Source organism: Neovison vison, chromosome 13 (genome assembly GCF_020171115.1).
Source record: "Neovison vison isolate M4711 chromosome 13, ASM_NN_V1, whole genome shotgun sequence".
NCBI lineage: Eukaryota > Metazoa > Chordata > Mammalia > Carnivora > Mustelidae > Neogale > Neogale vison.
Window position 1 is genome coordinate 152,314,157 of NC_058103.1, and position 24,063 is coordinate 152,338,219.

Here is a 24,063-nt window from a genome sequence, read left to right on the forward strand (position 1 = left end):
GGAAGAGCACTGTGGGGGAGTCTAGGCGCGTGGAGTTGGGCTCTGGCTGCTCTCTGATTGTTTAAATAGCCCAGTTGTAGTTCACAGGTCAGGTGAGATCTTTCAGCCTCTCAAGAGTCAGGATGCTGGGAAGTTGAGCTGGCTCGCCAGTCTTGGAGAGGATATGGAAGGAGTTTGGCTCCCGGAGGGTCCCGTGTTTGAGGAAGAGGGACAGAGTCCCTGTGTCTCTGGCCCACTCATCTACAAAGTGTCTCGTGTTTTGGCACAGGCTTTCTTTCACAGAAGGCTCGTGAAGTGCGGGTTTGGGCTGTCTCATCTTTCACTGTCCTGTACGTGTGTGTGTTTCAGCGCAGACGGGCGCTTCGAGGGGGCCAGCACAAAAGCTGTCGTCAAGCATGACGGCACGGTGACCTGGACGCCACCTGCAAACTACAAGAGTTCTTGTACCATCGATGTCACGTTTTTCCCATTCGATCTCCAAAACTGTTCCATGAAGTTTGGTTCTTGGACTTATGACGGATCACAGGTTGATATCATTTTGGAGGACCAAGACGTAGACAAGAGAGACTTCTTCGACAACGGAGAATGGGAGATTGTCAGTGCCACGGGGAGCAAAGGGAACAGGACGGACAGCTCCTGTTGGTACCCGCACATCACGTACTCCTTCGTAATCAAGCGCCTGCCTCTCTTCTACACCTTGTTCCTTATCATTCCCTGTATCGGCCTCTCCTTCCTAACCGTGCTCGTCTTCTATCTCCCTTCCCACGAAGGGGAGAAGATCTGTCTCTGCACGTCTGTACTGGTCTCTTTGACGGTCTTCCTGCTGGTTATCGAGGAGATCATCCCCTCGTCTTCCAAAGTGATCCCTCTGATCGGAGAGTACCTGGTGTTCACCATGATTTTTGTGACGCTCTCCATCATGGTCACTGTCTTCGCCATCAACATCCACCACCGCTCCTCCTCAACACACGACGCCATGGCGCCCTGGGTCCGCAGGGTCTTTCTGCACAAGCTTCCCAAACTGCTCTGCATGAGAAGCCATGTGGACCGGTACTTTGCTCCGAAAGAGGGGGCCGAGGGCGCTGGGAGACCAGAGTCTTCTCAGAACCCACTGGAGGCCGCGCTGGATTCCATCCGCTACATCACCAGACACGTCATGAGGGAGAACGACGTCCGTGAGGTCTGTGCCGGGTGGTGTTTGCGATACACGGCTGCTTCTGTTCTGAGTGCGGTGGAGTAAATGGCAGGACCTCAAGGGGACCCCGATGTCGAGGGCCACAAATGTTGAGGCACTGTCCTTAGAAGGTCTTTATTGGAACTGGCTTCATCAATATATCAGCATCAGGCCACCTCTGCCCCCCTTGCTTCTCTGTCCCCCTGGCCACTCCGTCATTCTCAAGAGTGACAATCCTGCCATGATTATTTTAATTCTATCTTCTATAACTTTGTGTCTGAATTCTGTGCTGATCTGTTGGCACAACTCGGCATGATCATTGATCAGAATTTGTTTCATTTTTTAACCAATGAGCCTAATGGAGGCTTTATAAATATAGCCAAGATGTTTCTTCTAGAATATGTCCTTTTGTTGTTCATTTACAAGAGAATATCAGTGAAATTAAAAGCAGTAAGGTATTCTTGGGTGTCACATATGCCAAAGTGTTCATGTGGAGTATAGTAATAGTGCTTAATAATATGCTTGATTTGTTTAAAAATAAAAATTCATGTCGGGACGCCTGTTTAAAAATAAAAATTCATGTCGGGACGCCTGGGTGGCGCAGTTGGTTGGACGACTGCCTTCGGCTCAGGGCGTGATCCTGGAGTCCCGGGATCGAGTCCCACATCGGGCTCCCAGCTCCATGGGGAGTCTGCTTCGCTCTCTGACCTTCTCCTCGCTCATGCTCTCTCTCACTGTCTCTCTCTCTCAAATAAATAAATAAAATCTTTTAAAAAAAATTCATGTCAAACTTTATTAGGGAAAATAACTCTCACTGGCTTCTTATTTAAGGTTAATATTTAAAGTAAGAATTCTACTAATGTGATATTAGATTGAACTTTCAAAACATCAAATTTCAATGTCACCATTCTTACTCTTTTTTTAAAGATTTTGTTTGTTTGTCAGAGAGAGCGAGCACAAGCAGGGAGAGTGGCAGGCAGAGGCAGAGGGAGAAGCAGGCTCCCTGCTGAGCAAGGAGCCCGATGTGGGACTCGATCCCACGACCCTGGGGTCATGACCTGAGCCGAAGGCAGAAGCTTAACCCACTGAGCCACCCAGGCGCCGCTCCATTCTTACTCGTGTATAATATTTGTAAAGCTAGGAATATAGCATTTTCATAGTTGAATTTACTTGGGACAGTCCCATTAAAATTATATGAATTCTCATTTCTAAAGCTTCTTTAAATGGAAAAATGTCTAGCAGGTGTGGGAAGAAGCATCAAAGTGAATCTGGTAAAATCACAGCCCTCCCCCTGGAAGGAGCATAGGACATAGATTTCGGAAAAACATGTAATGCTTGTGGATTTGTAAGGTTTCTATTTCATGATTAGTATGATGAGTTTATGAGGTCTGAAGCAATCGATGGAGTCTTAAAACATATAAATGTTAAGTGATGATTGGAGTAGAGACGGAATTTAATTGATGTCTGCAAAGGGCTGTGTGAAAGGACCAGCACTCATCCCCTGGAGTCAGTAAATGGATTTTATTTTCGGGGAGACTCAGACAACCAGTAGAGTGTTTATAGTCCCCTGAAATCCACATTGTCCCACACCTGGGGGCAGAGCTCCTGTAGGGGACCTCGTGCCTCACGAAGGAAGGGGCAACTTCTGGTGCTCAGGGGCCGGTCTCCCCTTGCCCTTCCTCTGAGGTCACTGAGAGATGCTGAGCTCCCTCCCCACTTAGGCTGCGAAATGGGATGAACTGAGGTCCAGGCCAGCAGAGCTGAATTCACGAGCTCGGATTAAAATGGCCCCCAGAGAATCCAAAACCAAATAATGCAGGTTGTGGGGCAGGGCAGAAGATTTGGGACTGCCCAATAGATATTATTCTGAACCAACTTTTAACTTGGCTTGAAATTAATTAACCTCAGGCTGGGCTCTCTTCACAAATTAAAGTAAGTAAGCACTGCTGGGCAAGAGTAAGTAACAGAAAGAACTATAGAAAAAGAATCAGAGAGGTTTTTTTAGTTTATCTTATAATAAATATTCAAGTAGTATATCCTGACTTTACTAAACATCTGTCAAAATATGCCACTTGAGTATATTACCGATCAACTTGTAATTTAATAGCGTGTGCAGCGGTCCTGCAAGCTCGCAGACTGTACGCGTCCCGAGCTCTGAGCACAGGGTCCTTCACTGTCACGTGGTGGGGGTGGGCGGCAGAAGCTGGTCTGGCCTCTAACTCAGTGTGTAATATCTTGATTATGCAACTTTTAGTCACGTGTTAAACGTATGTGTGTTTTTTCTTCTTCTGCAACAGGTTGTTGAAGACTGGAAATTCATAGCCCAGGTGCTGGACCGGATGTTTCTGTGGACTTTTCTTCTGGTTTCAGTTGTTGGATCTCTTGGGCTTTTTGTTCCTGTTATTCACAAGTGGGCAAACATAACAGTCCCGGTTCACATCGGACAGGCAAGCAAGTGATGCCTCCCCCTGGTAGGAACTTAGTTATGAAAGGCACGCATAGCTCTGTACCTATCACCGTAGAAAATGTAAATTGTGCTTGAAATTTGATGCCAGCTTGATCAGACCAACAGCAGCTAGCACTGGTTTACCCTACCAGATTGCCCACTGGAACACTTCGCCCGCATGAGTGAGGCACGGGCTCAACATCTGATCTAGAAATAGTGACCCTGTATCTGAACCGCACTAGCGCGAACCCGGCCTTTGGGTCCTGGCAAGTAAGACCAGCTGCAATCACAGGGGTGCACGCTGCTTGACCGTGTCTGAAGACGGATTTCAGAACTACTTCTGCATTTGGTAAACATTTGGCGCACATTTTAAATCTCCCTGTCCTCTACCCGCATCTCATCTTTGGCACGGTGGCCTGCGGTGGTGGTAAATGAGCCAGGTACTTGGTGCCGTGACGATTAAGTGCGATGCTGATTTTCTAGAACCAACGTTTCAAAAAATGAAAAGCGGGAATTCCTTGAAGGCTTACTTTATTTCTTAGATGCTTTAACTGAACAATTACAGTATTAACTATTTTCGTAGCTTACCGTCCATTGTAAAATCATACAATAGACAACTCCCATGGACATGCACGAGTGTCTCCTTAATAATTTCGACCCCCTTGTCCACATTTCCCACAATAACCACCTTCTGCATAAATTGCAGCATTTCTGTACCCTTCACCTTAGAACAGTCCTCTACAATGAAGTGAATCTCAGTTTTAAAACTTAAAAACACCAAACTGCTGTGGATAATACCAAATCGTAGTAGAAACCATCTTCCGCAGGGAAAGGTGGATTCTAACCCGGCAGAAGCTCATCGTTACGCATCCGGAATGTTCCGGTTTCTCCCTCGTCCCAGCAGGAACAGTGCTAGACCCCGCAGGTGAGAGGGCTGGGAGGTGCCGTGCGGCTTAGCCCTTCACTGCTCTCTCGTGTCGCATGGGCCGTCGCCAGTAAACCAGTGAGATTCCCTCTCTGGGTCGCAGTTCACTGACCGGGGAGAGCAGGACAGAAACCTGGGTTTGATGCACGACTCCAGGGTCTCAGAGAACAAATGCCTTGTTTACGGTGAGTAACCGTTTAGGGCGTCGGTGCTCCCTGGAGGGGGAGCGGATGGGCTCTTCCCTGCCTCACGGTGGACACACATTCGGTGTCCCTCAGCAAGGGAACACTGGGTTTGCCAAGTTTGAACTGCCCGTTAGCTAGCTTAACACGTTCACTCCCGAATTCCTCTCTGGTCTGCATTCCTGCTGCTTGTAACTTGTATGAGTCAAGCTTAGAGAGATCTTCACTTGACTTACTGGAACACAAGTCAGCGCGGGCTGCAGTTCTGTCGCTTTTATTTCGCCTAGCCTGAACATCCAGACGACCAGTGCAAGATCAAAACGGTCTCCGGGAACCCTCGTCTCCTACCCGTGGCCACCCAGACTCCGGCCTATGGTCCAGGAGACTCGCTTCTAAATAACCTGTCTCAAGCAGTGGTTCTCAATTGGGTAGTTTTGTGCTTGAGGGGACACTTCATTTTTTGAGACAGTTTTGGTTGTCCTAACCGGCAAGGGACTGGGGGTGTGTCACTGGCATCTACTGGTCAGACCCTGGGGTGGGCCACTAAAGATCCCACAATGTCCAGGACACTCCTCCCAGCGCAGTGACGCGGAACGTCACTGGTGCCAAGGCTGGGAAGTGCTACTGCTGAGGTCCATCCACTGTGACCGTGGGAACAGCCGCTACCTCTCCCAGTGGCCACTCAGGCTGCTCTGGGACATGTGCGGGCTCCGTGGTGGAATTACGACCCTCAGAATTTTGGGAACCGGGTGGCGGGGGAGCAGGGTGCAGGGTCAAAGCCAGCGGCGGGAGGGCTGCTGCTGAGAGAGCACAACACTTGGAGCGGGCCACGGGCTAGGGAAGGAAGCCTCAGGAAATCTGCTGCGAACCGACCTAAACAGACATGCCGGGGTCTCGCTTACACCTCCACCACCACCAGCAGGAGACAGTCTTCCTAGTTTGGCCATTTTCACACGGTCTGTGATACAGCATACCGCCCGACACTGCAGAAAAGCTGTATTTTGATGTTTCTTTCTTTTTAAATTTTTTTTGAAGATTTTATTTATTTCACAGAGATCACAATCAGGCAGAGAGAGAGAGAGAGAGAGGAGGAAGCAGGCTCCCCGCTGAGCAGAGAGCCCGATGCGGGGCTCGATCCCAGGACCCTGGGGTCATGACCTGAGCTGAAGGCAGAGGCCCCAACCCACTGAGCCACCCAGGCGCCGATTATTTTGACGTTTCTTTACCAGAAAGCCAGTTTAAATGTTCACTTATCTATAATAAATATTCTTGACATTTTTCTTACACGAATCCCTCTGACAAAATGAAGACAACGGGATAAGTAAGCCTTGAAATGCGAGATCCAACGCTGGTAGCTCGAGGACAGAAACCATGAGAAAGAGCCTAAATGTAAGACTTCTTGGAGGCGACAGGACGAATTCTTTACAATGCGAGATTTGATGTGACTTCTGGGATATCACACAAAAGAGCATAGGTGACAAAAAACTGACAAAGTAGAATTCATGAAAATTTAAATCCATGCATTACAAGACGTTATCGACAGAGTGAAAAGTCAACCCGCGGACGGGGAGAAAATCTCGCACATCACATGCCACACAGGAGCTTAATAACCACGATACACAGAGAACTCGAACTTAAGGACTGAAACACCCAAACAACCCTGCCCCAAGTGGAAGAGGACCAGAGCAGACACGTTCCCGAAGGTGCCGCACAGAGGGCTGAGAGGCTCGGGAGGAGATGCTCGGCCTCATCATTACGTAAATGCGAATCAAAATGGCAGCGAGACCCTGGCTCCCACGCAGGAGGACGGGTGCTGTCGAAAGCACAGGGAACGAGCCCTGATGGCGAGGAGACCAGCCAGAGCCCCGGGGGTGTGGGAGACGGTGTGGCCACCGTGGAGAGCCGTCCAGTGCTTCCTCAAAAAATTAAAAATAGAATAGTTCCACCTCGGGGCCTCTACCCCAAAGAACTGGAAGCAGGGTCTCCCAACAGATCCCTGGGCACCCACATTCACAGCAGCGTTGTCTGTAATGGCCAAAATGCGGAAGCCCCTGGCGTCCACCGATGGATGAATGGATACGCAGAACATCCGCTCATGCACCAGAGTGTCGCTCAGCCGTGACCAGGAAGGACATTCAGACACCTGCCACCATGCGGACGGGCCTGGAGGGCATTACACTCGGGGAAAGGAGGCAGTCACAAAAAGACGAGTACTGCATAATTCACTTATGTGGGGTCCTCAGTCAAAATCCTACAAACAGTGGCATGGGGGTGCTGGGGAAGGGGGCGGGGGGCTCGTGGTTTCTGGGATGAGGAGGGTCTGGAGGTGGGGGTGACGGCTGGAGGTCCTGCACTGAATTGGGCGCCTCCCAATGATGGGCACAGGCCGCATCCTAGGGGAGCGACGTTTCCCACCAGAAGGAGCAAACGCGCCCCATGCCCAGGCTGGTCAGCTGGCCTCATGCCTCGTCCCTCGCCAGCAGAGGCTGCAGGAACAGCCCCGCCGTCCCCAGGATGCACACCAAGATGAAAACCCACAGGAAGATGCGATCAATGACCATGGCCACGTACTTCCAGTCATCCTGAATCTGAAAAATAGAAACACACGTCAGGAAAGCAGAAAAAATAAAGCCCAAAGGGCCGTGGAGGGAACCCACATCCAGTGGGAACATCGAGTCAACACGTTGCAGGGCTGAAGCCATCTGGCCTCCCAACACAAGAAAGCTCGTGCTCCTAACACCGTCTGCAGACGTCCACCAGTCCCAAGTCTCTCTCCACGCCCTGCAAGAAACGGGCATGAAACACTCATGTGGAGTCTGTTTTAAATCAGGAACTTCTTGGGGCACCCGGCCGGCTCAGTCAGTAGAGCGTGGGACTCTTGATCTCAGGGTTGTGAGTTCAAGCCCCATGTTTGGTGTAGAGCTCATTTAAACAAACAAAACAAAAAACCCCACAAATTTCTTAATGTACACATAATCTATTTCTTCTTTTTTAGATTTTATTTATTTATTTAAGAGAGAGACTGAGCATAAGCAAGGGGAGGGGCAGAGGAAGAGGAAGAAGCAGGCTCCCCGCTGAGCAGGGAGCCCAATGTGGGGCTCCATCCCAGGACCCCGGGATCATGACCTGAGCCGAAGGCAGACGCTTCACTGACAGAGCCACTAGATGCCCCATAATCTATTTTTTCCTAAACTGACTTCTAATTTATAAAGTTGGTAAAACCAGTTCTTTGACCTGTGCCTGTGGAAGGGCTCCTGGACCTTGTTAGAAAAGCTGACACAATCCAACCATCATTTACCATTGCTTCCAAGTACTGTTCTTACCCCGTTTTAGATACTAATTTCCTTTCAGCATCTGTTCCGCCCATGAAACCAGCACATCAGGGCCAGGCCGGCGTCATCCCCGCGGCCCCTCCCCGGGGCCCAGCTAACCAAAGATCCTCTTCCACCGTAAGGCCCGAGCACCACGGACAGGGACAGGCTGGAAATCAGACGTAATTGCTGACAATAAAGTAAGAGGCGGAAGAAAGAGCAAGACTAATTGCATATAACACAGCTTCGGTTCAGGCTTGAAACAGGAAGGAGGCCACATGTTAATTACAGTCCTAGACGGCTCCGCAAGCAAGGAAGCCGTAATTGAATTGAGGGAGAGAGAACCCATGAATCAGTGGATTTTGAAGAAATAATCGCGTAATCAAGAAGCAGCATGGGATTCAGTAACCGAATTAAGTGCACGGAAATGGGCTGGGGCACGAGAACTGTCGCTCCCATCGTGAGCTGCGCGGGGGGTGCTCTTGAAGACGTCAGGCTCAGCTACAATTAGACGTAATGCCCTGTTTGCATTCCCGGGACCCAGGCTGTGGTTTGTAAGCGCCTCAAATACAGAACAGACCCGGGATTCCTCTGGTCCCTCGGCCAGCCGAACGCCCCCAAAGGCTGTCACAGGCAGAGGCCGGAAACACAGACTTGGAAACACTTTGGTTTCAATCCCAGAGTCTGAGAATCTGGGTCAATTACGTGACCTCGGTTTACGTTGGTTTCTCCGTCTGTGACATGCAGGTAAGAGCAGTACTCACCCTCTTGACTCCCGCCACCCCCCGCCCCTCCCCCGCCCCTCAGTTTGTTTCCTGTTCAAGAACCTCTTACAGTTTGTCCCCTTCTCTGGTTTGATCTTGTTTCATTTTTTCCTCTATTCCACTATGATCTGTTTTGCTCCTTAAATTCCACATATCAGTGAGATCCTGTAACTCTTCTGACTGACTTGTTTTGCTTGGCATAATCCCTTCCCGTTCCATCCCTGTCCACGCACATGTAAGTGTTCATCCTTTCCGATGGCTGAGGAAAGTTCCGTTGTGTTCATTCTTTCATCGGTCGTGGACATCTGGGCTCTTACATACTTTGACTATTGTGGACGTCGCTGCTGTAAACACTGGGGTGCAGGTGCCCCTTCGGATCACTACATCTGTGGTTTTGGGGTAAATGCCCAGTAGTGTGATTGCTGGTTGTAGGGCCCCTCTTTTCTACGAGTGCTGGGTGTTAAAGAGACTGAACTCTGAAACTAGTAACACACTCTGTTAATCCACTGCATTTAAATAATAAAAAAGGACAGGGCTCCCCTCGGGGGCGAGTGCCATGACTTGCGGGGTGAGATGAGGTGGGGCGCGTGGTCCTTCCAGGGCACACAGTCCTTTGTGGACAACACTTGCTGGGATTCAGGCCGAACAGACAGCCAACCCTTCTCCAACTACACGTGTTCCTCTAAAGTCTTTGCGGGCTTAGCCTGGTGCAGGAGGAGGGGACGTGGGTCTCACCCAGGAACACACATGGGCCACACAAAGAGTGGGGTGAAAACTGGCGTTAGGTCTGTTAAAGTCTGGAAGGCACGATGACGCGGGGGGGTTCGTGGAAACTTTGGAACTACTGACAACAAAGAGGCGTCAGACAGAACGGGGAACTGGCACAAGCTCTTGGCCTGTTCTGCCGGCCCGGCCCTGGGACGTCCCCGAAGCCAGGGGGGCTTGTAGGTTAGGGGCTGGCCCGGGTGCGCTGGGGTGGGCGGGCAGAGGACAGTGGGCCGGGCACAGCTTTGCGCCGTGTTCTTTTCTCCCTGAATGCTCTGCCTCTTCTCAGACTGTCCACTCCCTGCCCAGAGATGCAGGCTCCTTGGGAGCGGACGAGAGCCTGGTGGAGGTGAAAAGCCAGAGGTCGAGATGTCTCTTAAGTGACGAGGTCATGCAGAGGGAAAGAGGCACCTTTGAAGGGTGGTCCAGTCCACCCGGCCTGTGGTCACGTGGGCACTTGCCCAACAAGCTGCAAGGATGGCTGACCCATAGAAAGTGAGTTTTCAGACCGCAATATGCAGACTTAGCGATTCGAAAGGAAATTCACATGACAGGTTAAGGATTTAAACTAAACAGGAGATCCGCAGAGATGACAGAGTATTGGAAATGTGAAGTAGAGGCAGCAGGGCCCCAGAAGAAACAAGCGAGACGGACAAGTCAAGGAAAAGACCCACGAGATGGGACAGTGAGCAGGAGGGGACCTGCGAGGAGGGGTGGGGGGTGCAGGCAGGAAGGAACTGGTGAGCTGGGTGGGGGGCGGAGGGCAGGAGGGGACAGGTGGGGGCTGGAAGCACAGGCATGCAGTTCAGGGAAAGAGGCCCAGGGAGAAATCGACACAGAGAACTTGGAGCCCCTGAGAACGGGAGGTGGGACGTTCGGGGCAAGCGGTTGGTGAGAATGTCGGTCTAGGAGAGGCCCGCACACACACCCCGGTCCTGGCGTACAGATTCCAGAGGCTTCTGCACGCAATCCGCCAGTCAGACTAACGGGGGCAGGCTCACAGAACTGCTCACCAGTGACACTGAACCAGTAGTACCTTCTAAGTGTTTCAGGAAAAGAACTTCAACTTGAGAATTTTCGATCCAGCTAAACTCCCTTGAAAATGAGAGTTTTAACATTTTGAAGCCTCCAGGCCTCTGAAGTTTCCACCGTCAGCCCTGGAGAAGGCACGTGGTGCAGGGAGAGAGGGACAGGAGGACGCCCCAGGATGCACCTGGGGTGAGAGCCTGGTGCGGGAAGCCGCTGCATCCACCCCTGTGCCTCCCCCACCCAGCAGCAGCCCCGGTAACATCCAGGGCGGCTGGGCAGCCAGGAAGGGCTGAGGGGAGCAGGGAGCAGTTGGGGGCGAGACACGGACGCCAGGCGATGCTGCGGATCCGACTCAGACGCACAGCTTCCCCGAAGCGAAGGAAAACTGAAGACGCGGCTGTCCAAGCAGCCACGATTCAGACTTCACAGCGCACAGCACAAACTCCGGGAAAAAGAAAATAAATGGAAAACATACAATAAGAGGACAGAACTGAGCCTTGACATGACAGTACCCACAACACGGGAATGAATAAGGCACGGCTCAGAAGGGAGATGCTGGAAGGCGGGAGTGTCCGTCCACACTGCGCCATGACATCACGCACACGGTGCATCTGTCTCCAGCCGGCAGAAGCCAAGCTGTCTGCGGACTGGCAGCTCGGAGGATCCTGGCCCGGGCGCGCCTCCCAGATCGAGAGCAGGCAACCACCGGCTGCGAACTGTGCCGTCAGCAAAGACACCTCCGAGGGACCCCAGGCTCGAGGATGACTACAACCCCCCCTCTTACAAGCGGGGGCACACGGTGACCCCCGTGAGCGGCCCGGAGAAGGGAGCCGCCTTGCCAGGGTCACCAGGTCTTCCTGTTCCCTGGGGGCCAGCACGGCCGAGACTGGAAGCCCAGCCCTGTGGTGAGCTTCTGAGGGGGCCGAGTGCACCCAGAACTGGTGAGGCCAATCCACGGACCCGGGGAGTGGGAGCCTCTCTGGAAAACTGTGGATCACCACCCGGGGAGGGAGGGCCCCTCCAGGCAGCTCTTGTGTCCTCAGCACGGGGCGGGCATCCCGGCTCCCACTGCCCGCTCATAGGCTGCTGTCCAGTGGCCTGTGGGCCAGATTACTGCCATTTCTGGAGAAACAGGAGAGCCAACAGCTGGCCTACAGCCCCTGTGGCAACGGATGAGCAGAGCTGAGCCATGGTTGCCCCTTGCATGTGCCTCCCACTGGCCGCTAATTTATCTTCTGGGCATTTCAGTGGCAATTTCCCTTTTAGTAACAATTTTTAACAGAGACCTTTTTTAGAAAAGATGCTTGTGACACTCTAACACTTTGTATGGTGCCTAATAATTTTGGAATCGAGTTAATTCCTTTCTTTCTTTTTCTTTTTTTGAAGATTTTATCTGTTTTAGAGATAGAGCACAAGCAGGGGGAGCAGGAGAGAGAGGGAGAAGCAGACTTCCTGCGGAGCAGAGAGGCCGATGCGGACTCAATCCCAGGACCCTGAGATCCTGCCCTGAGTTGAAGGCAGACGCTTCACAGACGGAGCCCCCTGGGCGCCCCGAGAGTTAGTCTGCTAGCTCGACAGAGGCTTGAGTACGAGTACTCAGATTTCAGTCTTTATGAGGTCTCTGCTAACGGAAGCTGTGTCAGGCGGATGCGGGAAGGGTAGAGTGCGCCTGCCTGGGTTGTCAGTGTTGGGGCCACAGGCTGTCACGGATCAGGTACTTCCGCTCTAGCAGCTGCTTCAGCTGAAGTTAAAGGGGAGCTTGACTTTGTGGCTCAACGACGGGTGAGCAGGAGGCCCCGCGGTGGCCGTGGCCGTGGCGAGCTCACCGCTGTGCGGGCGGGTGGGGCGCAGGACAGCCGGCGGCTGCGGGCTCCCTCCTGTCTCCTCCCCTGTCCCGGGCGTTCGGAGCGGAACACGAGAGGCTCTAGCCGCTCCCCACCCGTGTTAACTGCTCGCCATGCGTCCGGGGCTGGAACCACCCGTTCGACAGCTTCCTGCGACTCAGCAAGTCAAGGCACAGCCCGTTCCCGTGAAAGCAGAGTTTCTTACAAAAGCATTGTGTGTGATGCTGACAACCCTGGGGGTAAACGCAGGGTCGGGGAGCAGCACACACGTGCTGTCGCTAAGTGTAAAACGTCCGCTAACGCTCACGTCACTTGTAGTGTGAGATCTGCGGAAGAGACAGGAGCTCAGCCGATGAGAAACCACGAGCGGGTCGCCTGGGTCCCTCACAGGAGAAGACAGGCAGACGGGAAAGATCCCCACTCGCTTCTCAGCAGGGAAAAGCTCATGAAAAGGGCAACAAGGCTCTGGTTCACACGCACTGGGGGAGGGGCGTGCAGCCACGGAAACGCACAGACGCCGCCTGGCGGGGGGATGACCCTGGCCGAATGCCTGGGGGACCTCGCGGTGCCCACCAAGGAAGTTAAAATGCCTCCCTGCGGAGCTCAGCGAGAGCGGCGGGCGCGCGTGTCCACGAGAAGCCGTGCATGAGGGCACGCGTGGTGCCTTCCTTCCCAGCAGCCCCGAACCAGACAAGCTGCGTTGGCAGCACCGGTGACACGGGAAGCAAACCTCCAGGACATTTTGTTGAATGAAAGAGGTCAGCTGTGGAAGGGTGCGTGCCACGGAAATCCATCTAGATGAAGGCCAAGGGAAGGTAAAGCTGACGGACATCAGGAGGTCGGGGGTCCCTGGGAGGGGGCGCCAGGAACACCCCACATCCTTACTCAGCTCGGGGTCACACGGGTGTCCACGCGATGCAGACTCGTGTGCACCTGACACCTAAATGGGGCAAGCACGCGGTCGGAAAGGGAAGCGAGTGTGAGCTCGGCTGCTGGGGCCACGTGGGGGCCACGTGCTCACAAGCCAGCTTCCGGCTCTTCTCTGCACCAACCGCCCGTCTCTGGGGCCGCTCCCCTGCTGGGAGCAGTGACGCCACTCATCCGGGACAACCGCCTGGTCCATGGAGGAGCTGGTCTGAGCTCGGCCGCCGACCCCGGGCCAAACTCAGGCCCACCCTGCCCATCCGCCCCAGGGAGTAACGGCTTCTTACCTCTTTAGCGTCATTTTGTGCTTTCATGTTTTCGGCAATGTACCTGACGCTCTGGACGGCTTCTCTGACTTCCGGTGACAGCGTCGAAAGGGCCAGCACGGCGTGCACGGACTCCGAACTGGAGCTTCTCGGAAGGTTGGCGCTGAAATTCGAGATTTTTATCCTGCGGTGGTGGCACTGGCCACACGTCCCGTCCTGGCAGGGACAGCCTTCCTTGCCGCCTCTGGGCTCCACGCGGCGGAAGCAGTTGAGATTGGAGAGCTCGGCGTTGCAGGCCGGCCTCGGGTTCTGGCCGGGGCCCTCGCCGCCTGCCGGCCTGGTCATGAACATGACTTTGGGGAGCAGGTGCAGGAAGATGGTCTTCACCCAGGCGGGCATGGTGTGCGTGGTGGGTGTTCGGTAGTGCACGTTGAGCACGAAGACAGTGATGACGATGGACAGCGTGACGAAGATCATCGTGAACAGCAGGTACTCGCCGATGAGCGGGATGACCAGCGAGGTGGACGGGATGGTCTCGGTGATGACCAGGAGGAACACGGTCAGGGAGAGCAGCACGGAGATGCAGAGCGTGACCTTCTCGCCGCAGTCGGACGGCAGGTAGAAGACCAGCACGGTGAGGCAGGAGATGAGCAGGCAGGGCACGATGAGGTTGATGGTGTAGAAGAGCGGCAGGCGGCGGATGTAGAGCGAGTACGTGACGTCGGGGTAGATCTCTTCACAGCAGTTGTACTTGATGTCGTGCTTGTAGCCGGGGGCTTGCACCACGGCCCACTCGCCGCTCTCCCAGTAGTCCTTGAGGTTCATGGAGGAGCCGATGAGGACCAGGTCGATCTTGGCCTTGTCGTAGGACCAGGAGCCGAACTTCATGGTGCAGTTCTGGTAGTCAAACGGGAAGTAGGTCACGTCGATCCTGCACGAGCTCTTGAAGATGGCGGGCGGGATCCAAGTCACCTCCCCTGTGTACTTGACGAGAGCTTTGGTCTTGTCGTCCACCTGGAAGTCCCCGACAGCACTGCGGAGACAGGAGGGCGGTCCAGGGTCACGACCACACGCTCACCTGGGGCTGCTTCTCACACCGCAGGCAGCGGGTGCTGGGATCTGCTTACGAGACCACGCGGCAGGAGCGCACGCCGGAGAAGGTCGCCCAGGCCACCACCCGCTGACCGACAGGACACCGCGGTCCAAGCCTGCATCCCCCCAACTCCAGGACACGTCCCTAGTTCGCTCCACAACTGTGAGTCTGCCTTGATATTTACTAAGATGCTTCCAAAGGCCCGAAAGAGACTGTTTCCCCTCTAAAGAAATGGGGTGAAGGTTGTCCCTGAGGCGGGACACCTGTGGGCGTGTCTGCCCCTCATTCTGGTTTAGACCCGTCAGCCCCGCACTCATTCTCTGGTGCGCACCTGCTAAGTGTACGTGGGTGTGTAGGGCCAGGCAGTGGGGCCGTGAGACGGCAGGGCCCCCTCCTCCCAGCCGGAGCCCTGACAGCTGGGCTCACACCAGACGCAGCCTGCGACCCTGCTCTCCCCACACGTCCAGCCCCACTCCGCTCGACCAGTCACGGGTTCTGATGCCTTGTCTTTCAGACCCTGTGCTCAGATTCCTTTACCTTCCTGCTATCCGGCCCCCCCGGCTCTCTCCTTTCACCTCCGCACTCCCCACCTGTCCGCACAGAGCCCCAGGGGCTTGAGTCCTGCATCTGAGAGTCACAGCCGCGGCCTCGCCCGGGGGCCCTACTGGTCTCCTCGAGTTCTGAGTTCTGCGCTAGAGGAATCCATACCCTCTAGAAGGAGAGGCTGCCACACCCGTCCACCCTGAGGGCCGCAAACAGGACACACTTGAACGCCTGGGGACAGCTGTGTTCCGTTATTTAGTGAGACCATGTGGACACAGAAGGGACGTGTCTTGCTGGTCTCTGTCCCACCTTCCTTGCCTCCATGAAGGCCTGTGACGGCATCGCTTCTGGAGGACACAGGCCACTGCCTCCCTGTCCTCTGGTCGGCCGGTCTGCCCCACAGGTGCCCTGCTGGCTCTATTCCTGCTCAGCCCCAGGTCACCCGCCGCGCACCCTGTTCTCACACGCTCCTCCTTGCTCCAGCTCCACACGGATGGGAGGCAGGAAGAGTGAGCGGTGTCCGCGTGGCCCTGACTCTGATTCTCCCAAAGAACCCATGGGGCCTGCTCAGGGGGGCTGAAAAGACCCCAGAAGAACCTCCTTGCCGCGTCCTAGGGCCACAAAACATGGGGACAGAAAGGGGCCTCCGGATCACGGCGTGTAGGCCCACTCCCTTCTCTGTGAACGTGTCCAGTGGCAGACAGCCACGCGGTCTACTGTTCGTGGCTGGGGCTGCTTTTGGGTGATGAGGGCAGAGGGACCACAGCTGGGACACCCGCCCCCCCCCAGGTCTAGAACAGTCACTGGCCAGCCCTCCCTAGCCACTGCTGTAGTCCAGCGCCTTTGTGAAGAGGACGCTGACAGTCAGACTGCGGGCTCCCGTGGAGTGTCAGCGGCAGGGCCTTGACCCACCGGAACCTGGGGCACGAGTGAGGGGTCGCTAAACCACCCACGTGCCCTAAGGTGAGCTGGGGGGCAGTGATGGCCGGGGGAGAGGAGTTCTCATGTCCCAGGGGCCCCAGACACAGAAACCAACAAGAAGCACCTGCCCCTCCAGAAAGAGGCCCCTGCTCTCTGTTGAATCCTTTGCAAGGGGAGCAGTGAAACAGGGGGCCTGTGGCTTCGATTATGGGGAGAAGCAAGGAGGGACAGGGTCCATGGATGGTCTGCAGGGAAGGCCATTGGAGCTGGTGTGGGCTCGAGTCTCAGATATTCCCCAAACTCCCTCCTGAGCAGACAAAGACCCACCCAGAAAAATGCTGCTTAGGGTAGGACCTAAGTTAAATGGGGTCAGAAACAGGTGGAGAAGAGAAGACAGTTTACAGGTCGGAGAAGCAGGTGCCCAGCGGGGGCCACGCTCCGACCCAGGGGCCTGCCGGCACAGACGCTCTCGAGCCGGCGAAAGGAGGCGCCCACCCACCCTGTCCTCAAAGTTCAGCAAAGCCACTACCTCCACAACGGCCACAGGGAGGGGAGTGCGAGACAGAGTAATGTGAATGACCAGGTCACAAGCAGAGAAGGCACATCCGGAAGGACGGCCCCGGGGCCGGGGAGGTGGACGGTCCGGTGTGCCCAGCAAGAGGCGGGACGGGAGCTCCGGAAGCGGAAGGAGTGGCGTAACAGGAAGAAGTTAAATAACCCGGCCGGGCAGCAGCAGGTGTGTCCAGAGTTGGCAGCTGAAGAAAGAATCACGAGAAGAAAAACCGCCTTCGGGGCAAAGCCTAAAAGCAACAAGACGGCGTCGAAAGTGCGGTCGCGGGAGTGAACCCGGACAGGACTGAGGTCGACGTCTGACAGAAACGGGAACCCCAGAGAAGCATCCAGAGCACGGGTGGACTTCCGATGCACGTGCAAACGGAGTTCCTGGAGTGAAAAATCAAGCAGCGGACACACCTCACGTCCAGGACTTGGAAAGTCGAGACTTTCCCATGCGCCTCCCCAACAGGACTTCACAGACAAAGGGAGGAAGTGTCCGGGCCTGAGCCGGGGGAACGGCCTCCTGCAAGGCCTGTGCTCCCCGGTCGCCCGGGACGGTCCCGGTTCAGGTCGTGGTCCTGTTGTGCGTGGCAGTGGCCCCCGCTGTCTACCCGAGATCACCCGATTTCGCCCCTTAGACAGGCGTGGGATTCCCACAGAGACGCTTCTCAGCGTTTTTAAGACTGATGTGAGGAAGGTCGCAGGCAAGGGTTTTACCTCCAGTTAAGCTTTACGCAAAAAGGCTACCGTGTGTTAGGAACGTGTGAGAATGTGGGGTGTCTCGTGCCCTCAAGTGCTGAGGGTCCTGCTAGAGAAGGAACTTCAGAAAACAAGGAAACCCCAGGGGAACTCTGGCCTCAACTTGCCGAAGACATTGCTTGTGTGTCAAAATGAAGAGAAACTCCACAGAGGGACCAGTTCTGGGAAACTCCAGCCGTGACCCAGAGAGCAGAGCTGTCTGGGTTCCTCTAGACCTGTTTTCAGTTCCAGATCCCAGGAGAATTCCTGACGCTACCTGCTCCTCACCACGTCTGACGGGAAGCAGCTCACGGTGACCAGGCTTGTTAGACTCACGGCCTCCGTCCTCCGGCTGCTCACCCGAGACGGCCGGCAGGAAAGCAGCCGTGACATTCGCGCCATGGGGTGAAAATTTCTGCAGACTTTCTTAATTCCAGCTCAGCACAAACTCTCCGCACCCTGGCCAGCGCCCCAGGACCCTCTCTCGGTGCTCAGACTTTGCAAACCGGCTGAGTTTACCTTGTGTTCCAGTTCCGTGCAGACTAAATTTACAAATAGAAGTTGCATGAAAGGAACATTTATGGATATATTCCCTTGGGAAAACAGAACAAACAAACAAGCAATGACAACTCGCTTCACCACAGATCACAAAATGGGACTCAGCCAAAACTCAGCTTCTTCAGTCCTAGTAGTTAAAGCATATTAGTTTCTCCTAATCTGGCACAAAAACCTAAATGCAGAATGCTTTGAATCGTTAAGATTAGGTGAACTCTGTACCAAGTGCTTTTCTGAAAAATGCTTCGTGGCTGAAACGTGGTGACTTCAGAGAGAAAGCACAGAAGCAGAAACGCTGCCTTCCACACACAGAGAACGAACTAGGACACACCGCGGGAGCCCATACGTTTGCCCAGTAACAGCTTCGCTGCGGGAGCATCAGGTTTGGGGAAAGAGGCGGGTGTTGCAGGTGCCACAAGGGGCAGGTGGAGAACCCGTGGGCCCGGAGTCAGGGGGGAGGGTGAAGCTCCCCTGGGTCCTGACCTTTGGAAGGTCCCGTCCTAGCAAGGGCCTCGGTGGCTGCGTCCCCTCCCTGGCGGCCTCTCCGGTGGGCAGCTGCACACCTGGACGTGACGGGTGATTCCTGCACCCATCCCCGGGGTGCAGTAAGGGGCTGGGGCCAGGGTGGGTAGCTCCAGCACCGGGCATACAGCAGGTGCTCAGTAAATCCCTGTGGAGTTCTCCCACCCGTGAAGCCCCCAGGCACGGTCCCGGGCAGGGCCCAGGCTCGGGCACACGGCCGCCCCGCGCTTACTTGTTGTAGAGCACGATGTCCGGCTTCCAGATCTTCTGCGCGGGGACGCGCATGAACTCTGCGCCGTCGTAGTCGGAGGGGTCCCACTTCAGCTTGTAGTCATTCCAGATCTGGGGGCACGAGCGGGGGTGGGCAGCGGAAGGACGCGCACGGTCTCCTCCCTCCACTGCACCTCCGAGGCACGTCCCTGAGCCCGTTCTGGCGCCCGTGCCGGCTGCGTGCGCAGGCCGCCTCCGTCCGGCCCCAAACCGACCGCCGGGGGTGGCCGCTAGTGCAGGCCAGCTGCATGCCGCAAGTGCCTGCTGTTTACATCCTGAAATGGCTCTCCAGGAGCTTCTCCACACCCGTCTGCACCGCCCCAGCCCAAGAACAGGGAGCTGATGACCCACAACCCTCCGCCAACTCCAGGTTAAGCAGGGTTGGTGTCTGAAGGTTCTGGGGAAGGAGCCAGGACACCCCGGGGGCCCAAGGAGCATTCAGGAACACAGGCTGGGGACGGGATGATGGGTGAGGCTGTGAACAGGTGTCCAGTGGGCACCAGACCCTCCTGCCTCCCCAGGCTCTGGGGCACGGGAAGCCTGTGTGGGCGTGCAAACGGCCACATTAACCCACATTAACCCAGGCCACATTAACCCAGAGTTATCTGTCCAGAGCTGGACAAGGCCTCCTGGGGCCTGTGGAAGCCTGTGTCCTTGGCCTCAGTCTAAAGAGGAAAATCCAGAGCCCTTGTTTCTGTTTTACCAGAGAAAACAGCAACATCTGATTTTACCGAAGGACCGATTTTTGGCAAGAAGGGAAGGAGGTGGGCTCAGACACTAGCCTGGAGTCAGGGGCCGGCTCCGGGCCCAGGTCTGTCTCTGTGTGACTGTGTGACAACCTGTCATGTGTGACGCGAGGGGCCAACTTCTGGGGGGCCCATGCAGCAGCGCAGGTGACCCCAAGCCCTGGAAGAGACCCCTATTTTGGGGCTTTTCTGGGTGGCGCTGCAGAGACCGCAGACACCACCAGGGGGCAGCAGTGCCCGAGGTCAGCTCACTCACTTGTTTGAGCCACAGGTTGGTCTCCATGATCTGGTTGACTTCGTCCTAGAAGGAGAGACCGAGCGGACGCCTGAACACAGACACCGGGCTGGTTCTGGGAGAGGCTCTGCCAAGCCCCGCACCCCACGCCCCAGTCGCGGCCCCTGCACTCACCACCTTCACCAGCTGGGACATGGACACCTCGAACTGGATGATGACTGGGTCGGACACATTGGCCACTGGCCGGATGATCTCATTGTAATCCTCGAACAGCCGCTCAAACAGACGGTGCTCGGCCTCGGAGGCCACGGCCACTGAGGGAAGGACGTGCCACGTTTCCCTGCGCCAGGGACCCCCCCCCCGGCACCCTCATCGCCTGCTGCGGGGACCCTGCAGCGCCTCAAGTTACAGACTGGGAAACTGAGGCCCACCAGACACAGGAGGTCACACACATCCAGGGAGACAGCATGATCACAAGCCTGGGCTGGAGTTTGGAAAGATCTGGTGCAAGTCCTTGGGAGCTGTGTTAGCTTGGGCAAGGGGTTCAACCTTTCTGAACCTGACCTCCTTTACGCAGAAAACATCTTTTTATCTGCATCCACCCCAGGGTTGCAGCAAGTGAAGGGCTCAGGGTAGCACAGAGAAGGGCTCACCAACGACCCTACCTCCAGTGTTCACACGGGGCGGGGGCCTCACTCTAGTGTCCACATGGGGCGGGGGCAGTGCAAGTCCTGTCCGCCTCTACCGCCACTCCCAGGATGGACAGATGGCCTGTGCCTTTTCAGGGAGCGCCCCACCCCCTCCCCCTTCTGCCTCCCAGCCTGTAGGAGGCTGCAGCCGCCCAGGACTCCCTAGGGGTTTCCCCACCAAACCTCCAAGAAGCTCTGTGTGGCTCCCATGATCTCGGAGTGAGACCCATGGCCAATCTCAATCTTTTCCCAGCGTGGTCAAAGTTACCTCCCTGAAAGGGGTAGGGGGATCCCCTTTGTTCCCAGGCCACACCCTAGGCGACTTGAGTCAGCCTCTGTCCTTCTCACTTAGAGGTCTGAGGACAGCGCGGCCAGGGCAGGAGGGGCATCCTTGGGGAAGTCTAACCCAACTTGCCCGCATCCTGAAATGGGGTCTTGCCTGCTGCCCCCTCCCAAACACATCAGAGACCGCAGGCAGGGGCTGCTGAGGAGCGCAGGGACTCGGAGTGCTGGGGTCCCCAGTATCAAGGGGACAGAAACGGCGCCCCCCTGACCGACTCCCGGTGTAGCCCTGACGAATCCCCGGCCCGGGCATCTGCCTGCCCTCCCCGCCGCCCGCAGGCCCTCCAGCGCGGCGCGCTCCTCCGTGCGGCTCTGGCCAGCGGCCTCCTCCCGGAGACCCGGCACCAGGCGCGAGGCGCGGCCCGGGTCGCGGAGAGGCGAGCGCGCGGGGAGCGGAGGACGCGCCGGCCCCAGCCTCCCGCGATGGCCCCCTCCCGTAGGTGGCACCGGCCTCAGTTTCCTAATCTATTCCTAGAAGGAAGGGGTAGGCGGGAGGCAGACAATGGAACCGACGACCAGGGCGCCGACGCCCGAACCCCGGCCCTCCCGGCTCGCGCTCAGACGACTCGGGGTGGAGGGGTGGCCGGAGGGGCACCCGGGCTCCCCGACGCGGCCGGCGCCCCTTCTCTGCGCCCCCCGCCCGTCCCTCCGGTCCCGCGCCCGTACCTGGCGGCAGCAGCAGCAGGGGCAGCAGCAGCAGCAGCGGGGGCCCCGCGACCCCGGCTCGACGCGGGTGGGCGCCCATGCTCGCGGGGAGCGCGCGGCCGAGGCGCAGGCGGACTCCGCGGCGGCTCCCCACGCAGCCCGCCCGCGCAGAGCCGGACGCCCCGGCGCAGGGCGCGGAGCGGGACGCTGGCCCCTCCCGCCCGCGGGGCGCCGGAGGCTGGGCGGGGGCGGCGCTCGGCGGGGCGGGGCGGGGCGGGGCGTGCGGGGCGTGCGCGGCCTCCCGGCCGCGGGGGTCGAGCGCCCCGGAGCGCGCGGGGATGGCGAAGAGGGGCTGGTCCAGCGGGCCCGGCGCTGGGGACCTCGGGGCGGCTGGGCGGCGGGAGAGGCTCCCACACACTCTCCGAAGCGCGGGATCCTGACGCCGCTGAGTAAGTGCGAAGGGTCGCAGGTGTGGTGCCGCGATCGCGGGGTTCGTGTTTTCCGTATAGTTTGGGAGGCGGAAACGGGGCCCGCCGCCGCTGGGTGCTTGTCGAGGCGGGAGGGGGACCTGCGTGTTTGCCAGGCCGCGCTCCTCTCCGTGGGTTTGAAGTGCTCCCTGATTAACAGGGAAAAAGAAACTAAGGAATGAGGCTTGGAAGTGGGGCTGCCGCATCTGCACCGGGGGCGCCCCACGGCGGCACCCCTCGCCCCAGCGTCCAGCTCCTCTGACGACCTGCTCGCGGTGCGGGCTGCACCCGCAAGGGAGTTGACTTTATTACTTTCAGAATGCGTCGCCTTAACCCCAGACGAAAGGAGGCATTTTGCAGGACCCCGGAAATGTAAGAATTGGGGCCAATGTCTCAGGTGCCCATTTAGGGCGTTCTCATTCTCTAGGCAAAAGCTCCAGGATTTGGAAGATACCGCAAGTCGGGCACACAACCAAGGACTTGTATCCGGAAGATATACAGAAGCCTCAAAACTCAGAAGTCAGAGTGTGAGGGTCTTGTGCGGGTGACGCCAGTGTTTATGGCGATAAACTTACTAAAACTCATTGAACTGTACACGTAAGTGGGCGAGTGTTGTCATAGGTGTGTTATACCTTAATGAAGTTTTAAAAATCTCAACAGTAAGAAAACTAAAACCCAATTTAAAGAGTGAGCAGAGGAGTTAAACAGACACTTCCCCAAATAAGATGTACGTAGGCAAAAACCCCAAAATCACATGAAAAGATGTTCCACAATGTTGGCTGTCAGGGAAAGCAACTTCAGAGCTAATTCAGCGCTCGGCACCTACGGGGATGGCGGAGATAAACCCATAGCCCGAGCGGACAGGGCCCCGAGTGGCTCTCGCTGCTTGCTGGTGGGGACGCAGGGCGGCCCGGCCGCTCCACAGCCCCGTCTGGCTGGGTCCTGGAGGTCCAGCAGCCATTCCCCACGCAGCCCGGTGACTCCACTCCCGGGCGCCTCTCTAGGGGAGTGAAAACTCTCGATCACACAGAATCACACAGAACCCCAAGCACCTGAGTGCTTTACGGCGGCTCCGATCACAGCTGCCCCAGACCGGTCACTGCCTGAATGTGTCCTTCACCGGCCGGACTTCTCACTGCTCAGCCGGGGGTAGCGCATGCAGCGACCCCAGGGATCTCAAGGGCCTTATGCTGAGGGACGAAAGCTGCCCTCTCTCCCGCCGTGGGCTGTGTGGTTGTGGGCGTGGCGTTCTTGAGACCAGACCCTGGGGTGGGGACCCAGTCAGTGGTCGCCAGGGACTGGCTGGGAGGGAGGCGTTGGGGGATGGAGCTCTCCCGGGTCCTCACGACACGGATCTACACATGTGTTAATGTTCAGAGAACAATACGCAAAAAGCCAATTTTATTGTATAATTGAAAACAATGGAATTAAAAAAACATCCTGTATCGCACGAGTATTTTACGAGCTTGTCATGTGCCCGGCACTGGGCGAACCAGTGGGAGGACCAGTCAGAGCGTCAGCGAGGGAGACAGCTCAGTCTGGCCTTGATCTGGAGCATGTGTCCTGGCTGGGGAGTGTGGCCAAGAGTCCTTCGTCAGAAGGGGAGCCGGGGATAGCTGCTGGGGTGGGGGCGTGTGAGCTTGAAGAAAGAACAGGAGTCAATCATTCATTCAACATTTATTAAGCACCTGGTGTGTGCCAAGCGCTGTCCCAGGCCCTGGGGGCAGTGCAGTGAACTTGAAGGACTGGGTTCCTGCTTTCCCAGAGCTCACACCGGAGTGGGTGAGAGGTGGACAACAGACACACCAGCCAGTGAGAATTCCGGTCCCCAGGAGGGCTGGAGGAAGGCAGGGTGACTGGGGAAGGCCTCGCGGGGAGATGACACGGACGGAGCGTGGATGGGGTGCTGCAGCCACCAGGAGTGTGGGGGCCCTGGGGGAGGAAGGTACGGCCAGTGCAGAGGCTTTGAGCTGGAAAGGATCCTGCAGTGTGTGAGGGTCTCAGAGAAGACCGGGGGGCCTGTGGGCAGGGTAGCAGAGGGCGATGGGGTGACAGTGGGGCTGGGGGGGGGCAAGATTCCTGGCACGTCCTTGTCCCGGTGCAGGGAAGGAG

At 56.5% G+C, this 24,063-nt stretch overlaps 2 protein-coding genes across 2 annotated transcripts in view; one reads left to right on the forward strand and one right to left on the reverse strand.

Moving 5' to 3' along the window:
* The window catches only part of CHRNA5 (cholinergic receptor nicotinic alpha 5 subunit), a 44,201-nt gene extending 39,948 nt beyond the window's left edge, over positions 1-4,253 (forward strand). Inside the window, exons 5-6 of the mRNA XM_044230850.1 lie at positions 349-1,180; positions 3,472-4,253. Coding sequence (XP_044086785.1) covers positions 349-1,180; positions 3,472-3,633 — 994 coding nt within the window. The 3' untranslated portion in view covers positions 3,634-4,253. The remainder of the gene's footprint in view (positions 1-348; positions 1,181-3,471) is intronic.
* A 1,957-nt stretch (positions 4,254-6,210) lies between these two features.
* On the reverse strand, positions 6,211-21,667 carry CHRNA3 (cholinergic receptor nicotinic alpha 3 subunit). The gene is made up of 6 exons (XM_044230613.1): positions 21,506-21,667; positions 19,983-20,122; positions 19,830-19,874; positions 18,790-18,899; positions 13,652-14,663; positions 6,211-7,315 (listed from the first exon to the last, which is right to left on the reverse strand). Exons 1-6 carry the CDS (start codon positions 21,582-21,584, stop codon positions 7,187-7,189), a joined length of 1,515 nt encoding a protein of 504 aa, XP_044086548.1. The 5' UTR covers positions 21,585-21,667; the 3' UTR covers positions 6,211-7,186.
* Between the last annotated feature and the right edge of the window lie 2,396 nt (positions 21,668-24,063).

What these genes read in the sequence shown, in the direction of transcription:
- CHRNA3 (XM_044230613.1), bottom strand. Translation starts at nt 21,584, where the DNA reads ATGGGCGCCCACCCGCGTCGAGCCGGGGTCGCGGGGCCCCCGCTGCTG. An exon ending in GACATCGTGCTCTACAACAA is followed by an intron (nt 14,664 to 18,789) that starts GTAAGCGCGGGG and finishes CTGTCTCCGCAG; the next exon opens with TGCTGTCGGGGACTTCCAGG. An exon ending in CACAAAATGACGCTAAAGAG is followed by an intron (nt 7,316 to 13,651) that starts GTAAGAAGCCGT and finishes TCTATTTTTCAG; the next exon opens with ATTCAGGATGACTGGAAGTA.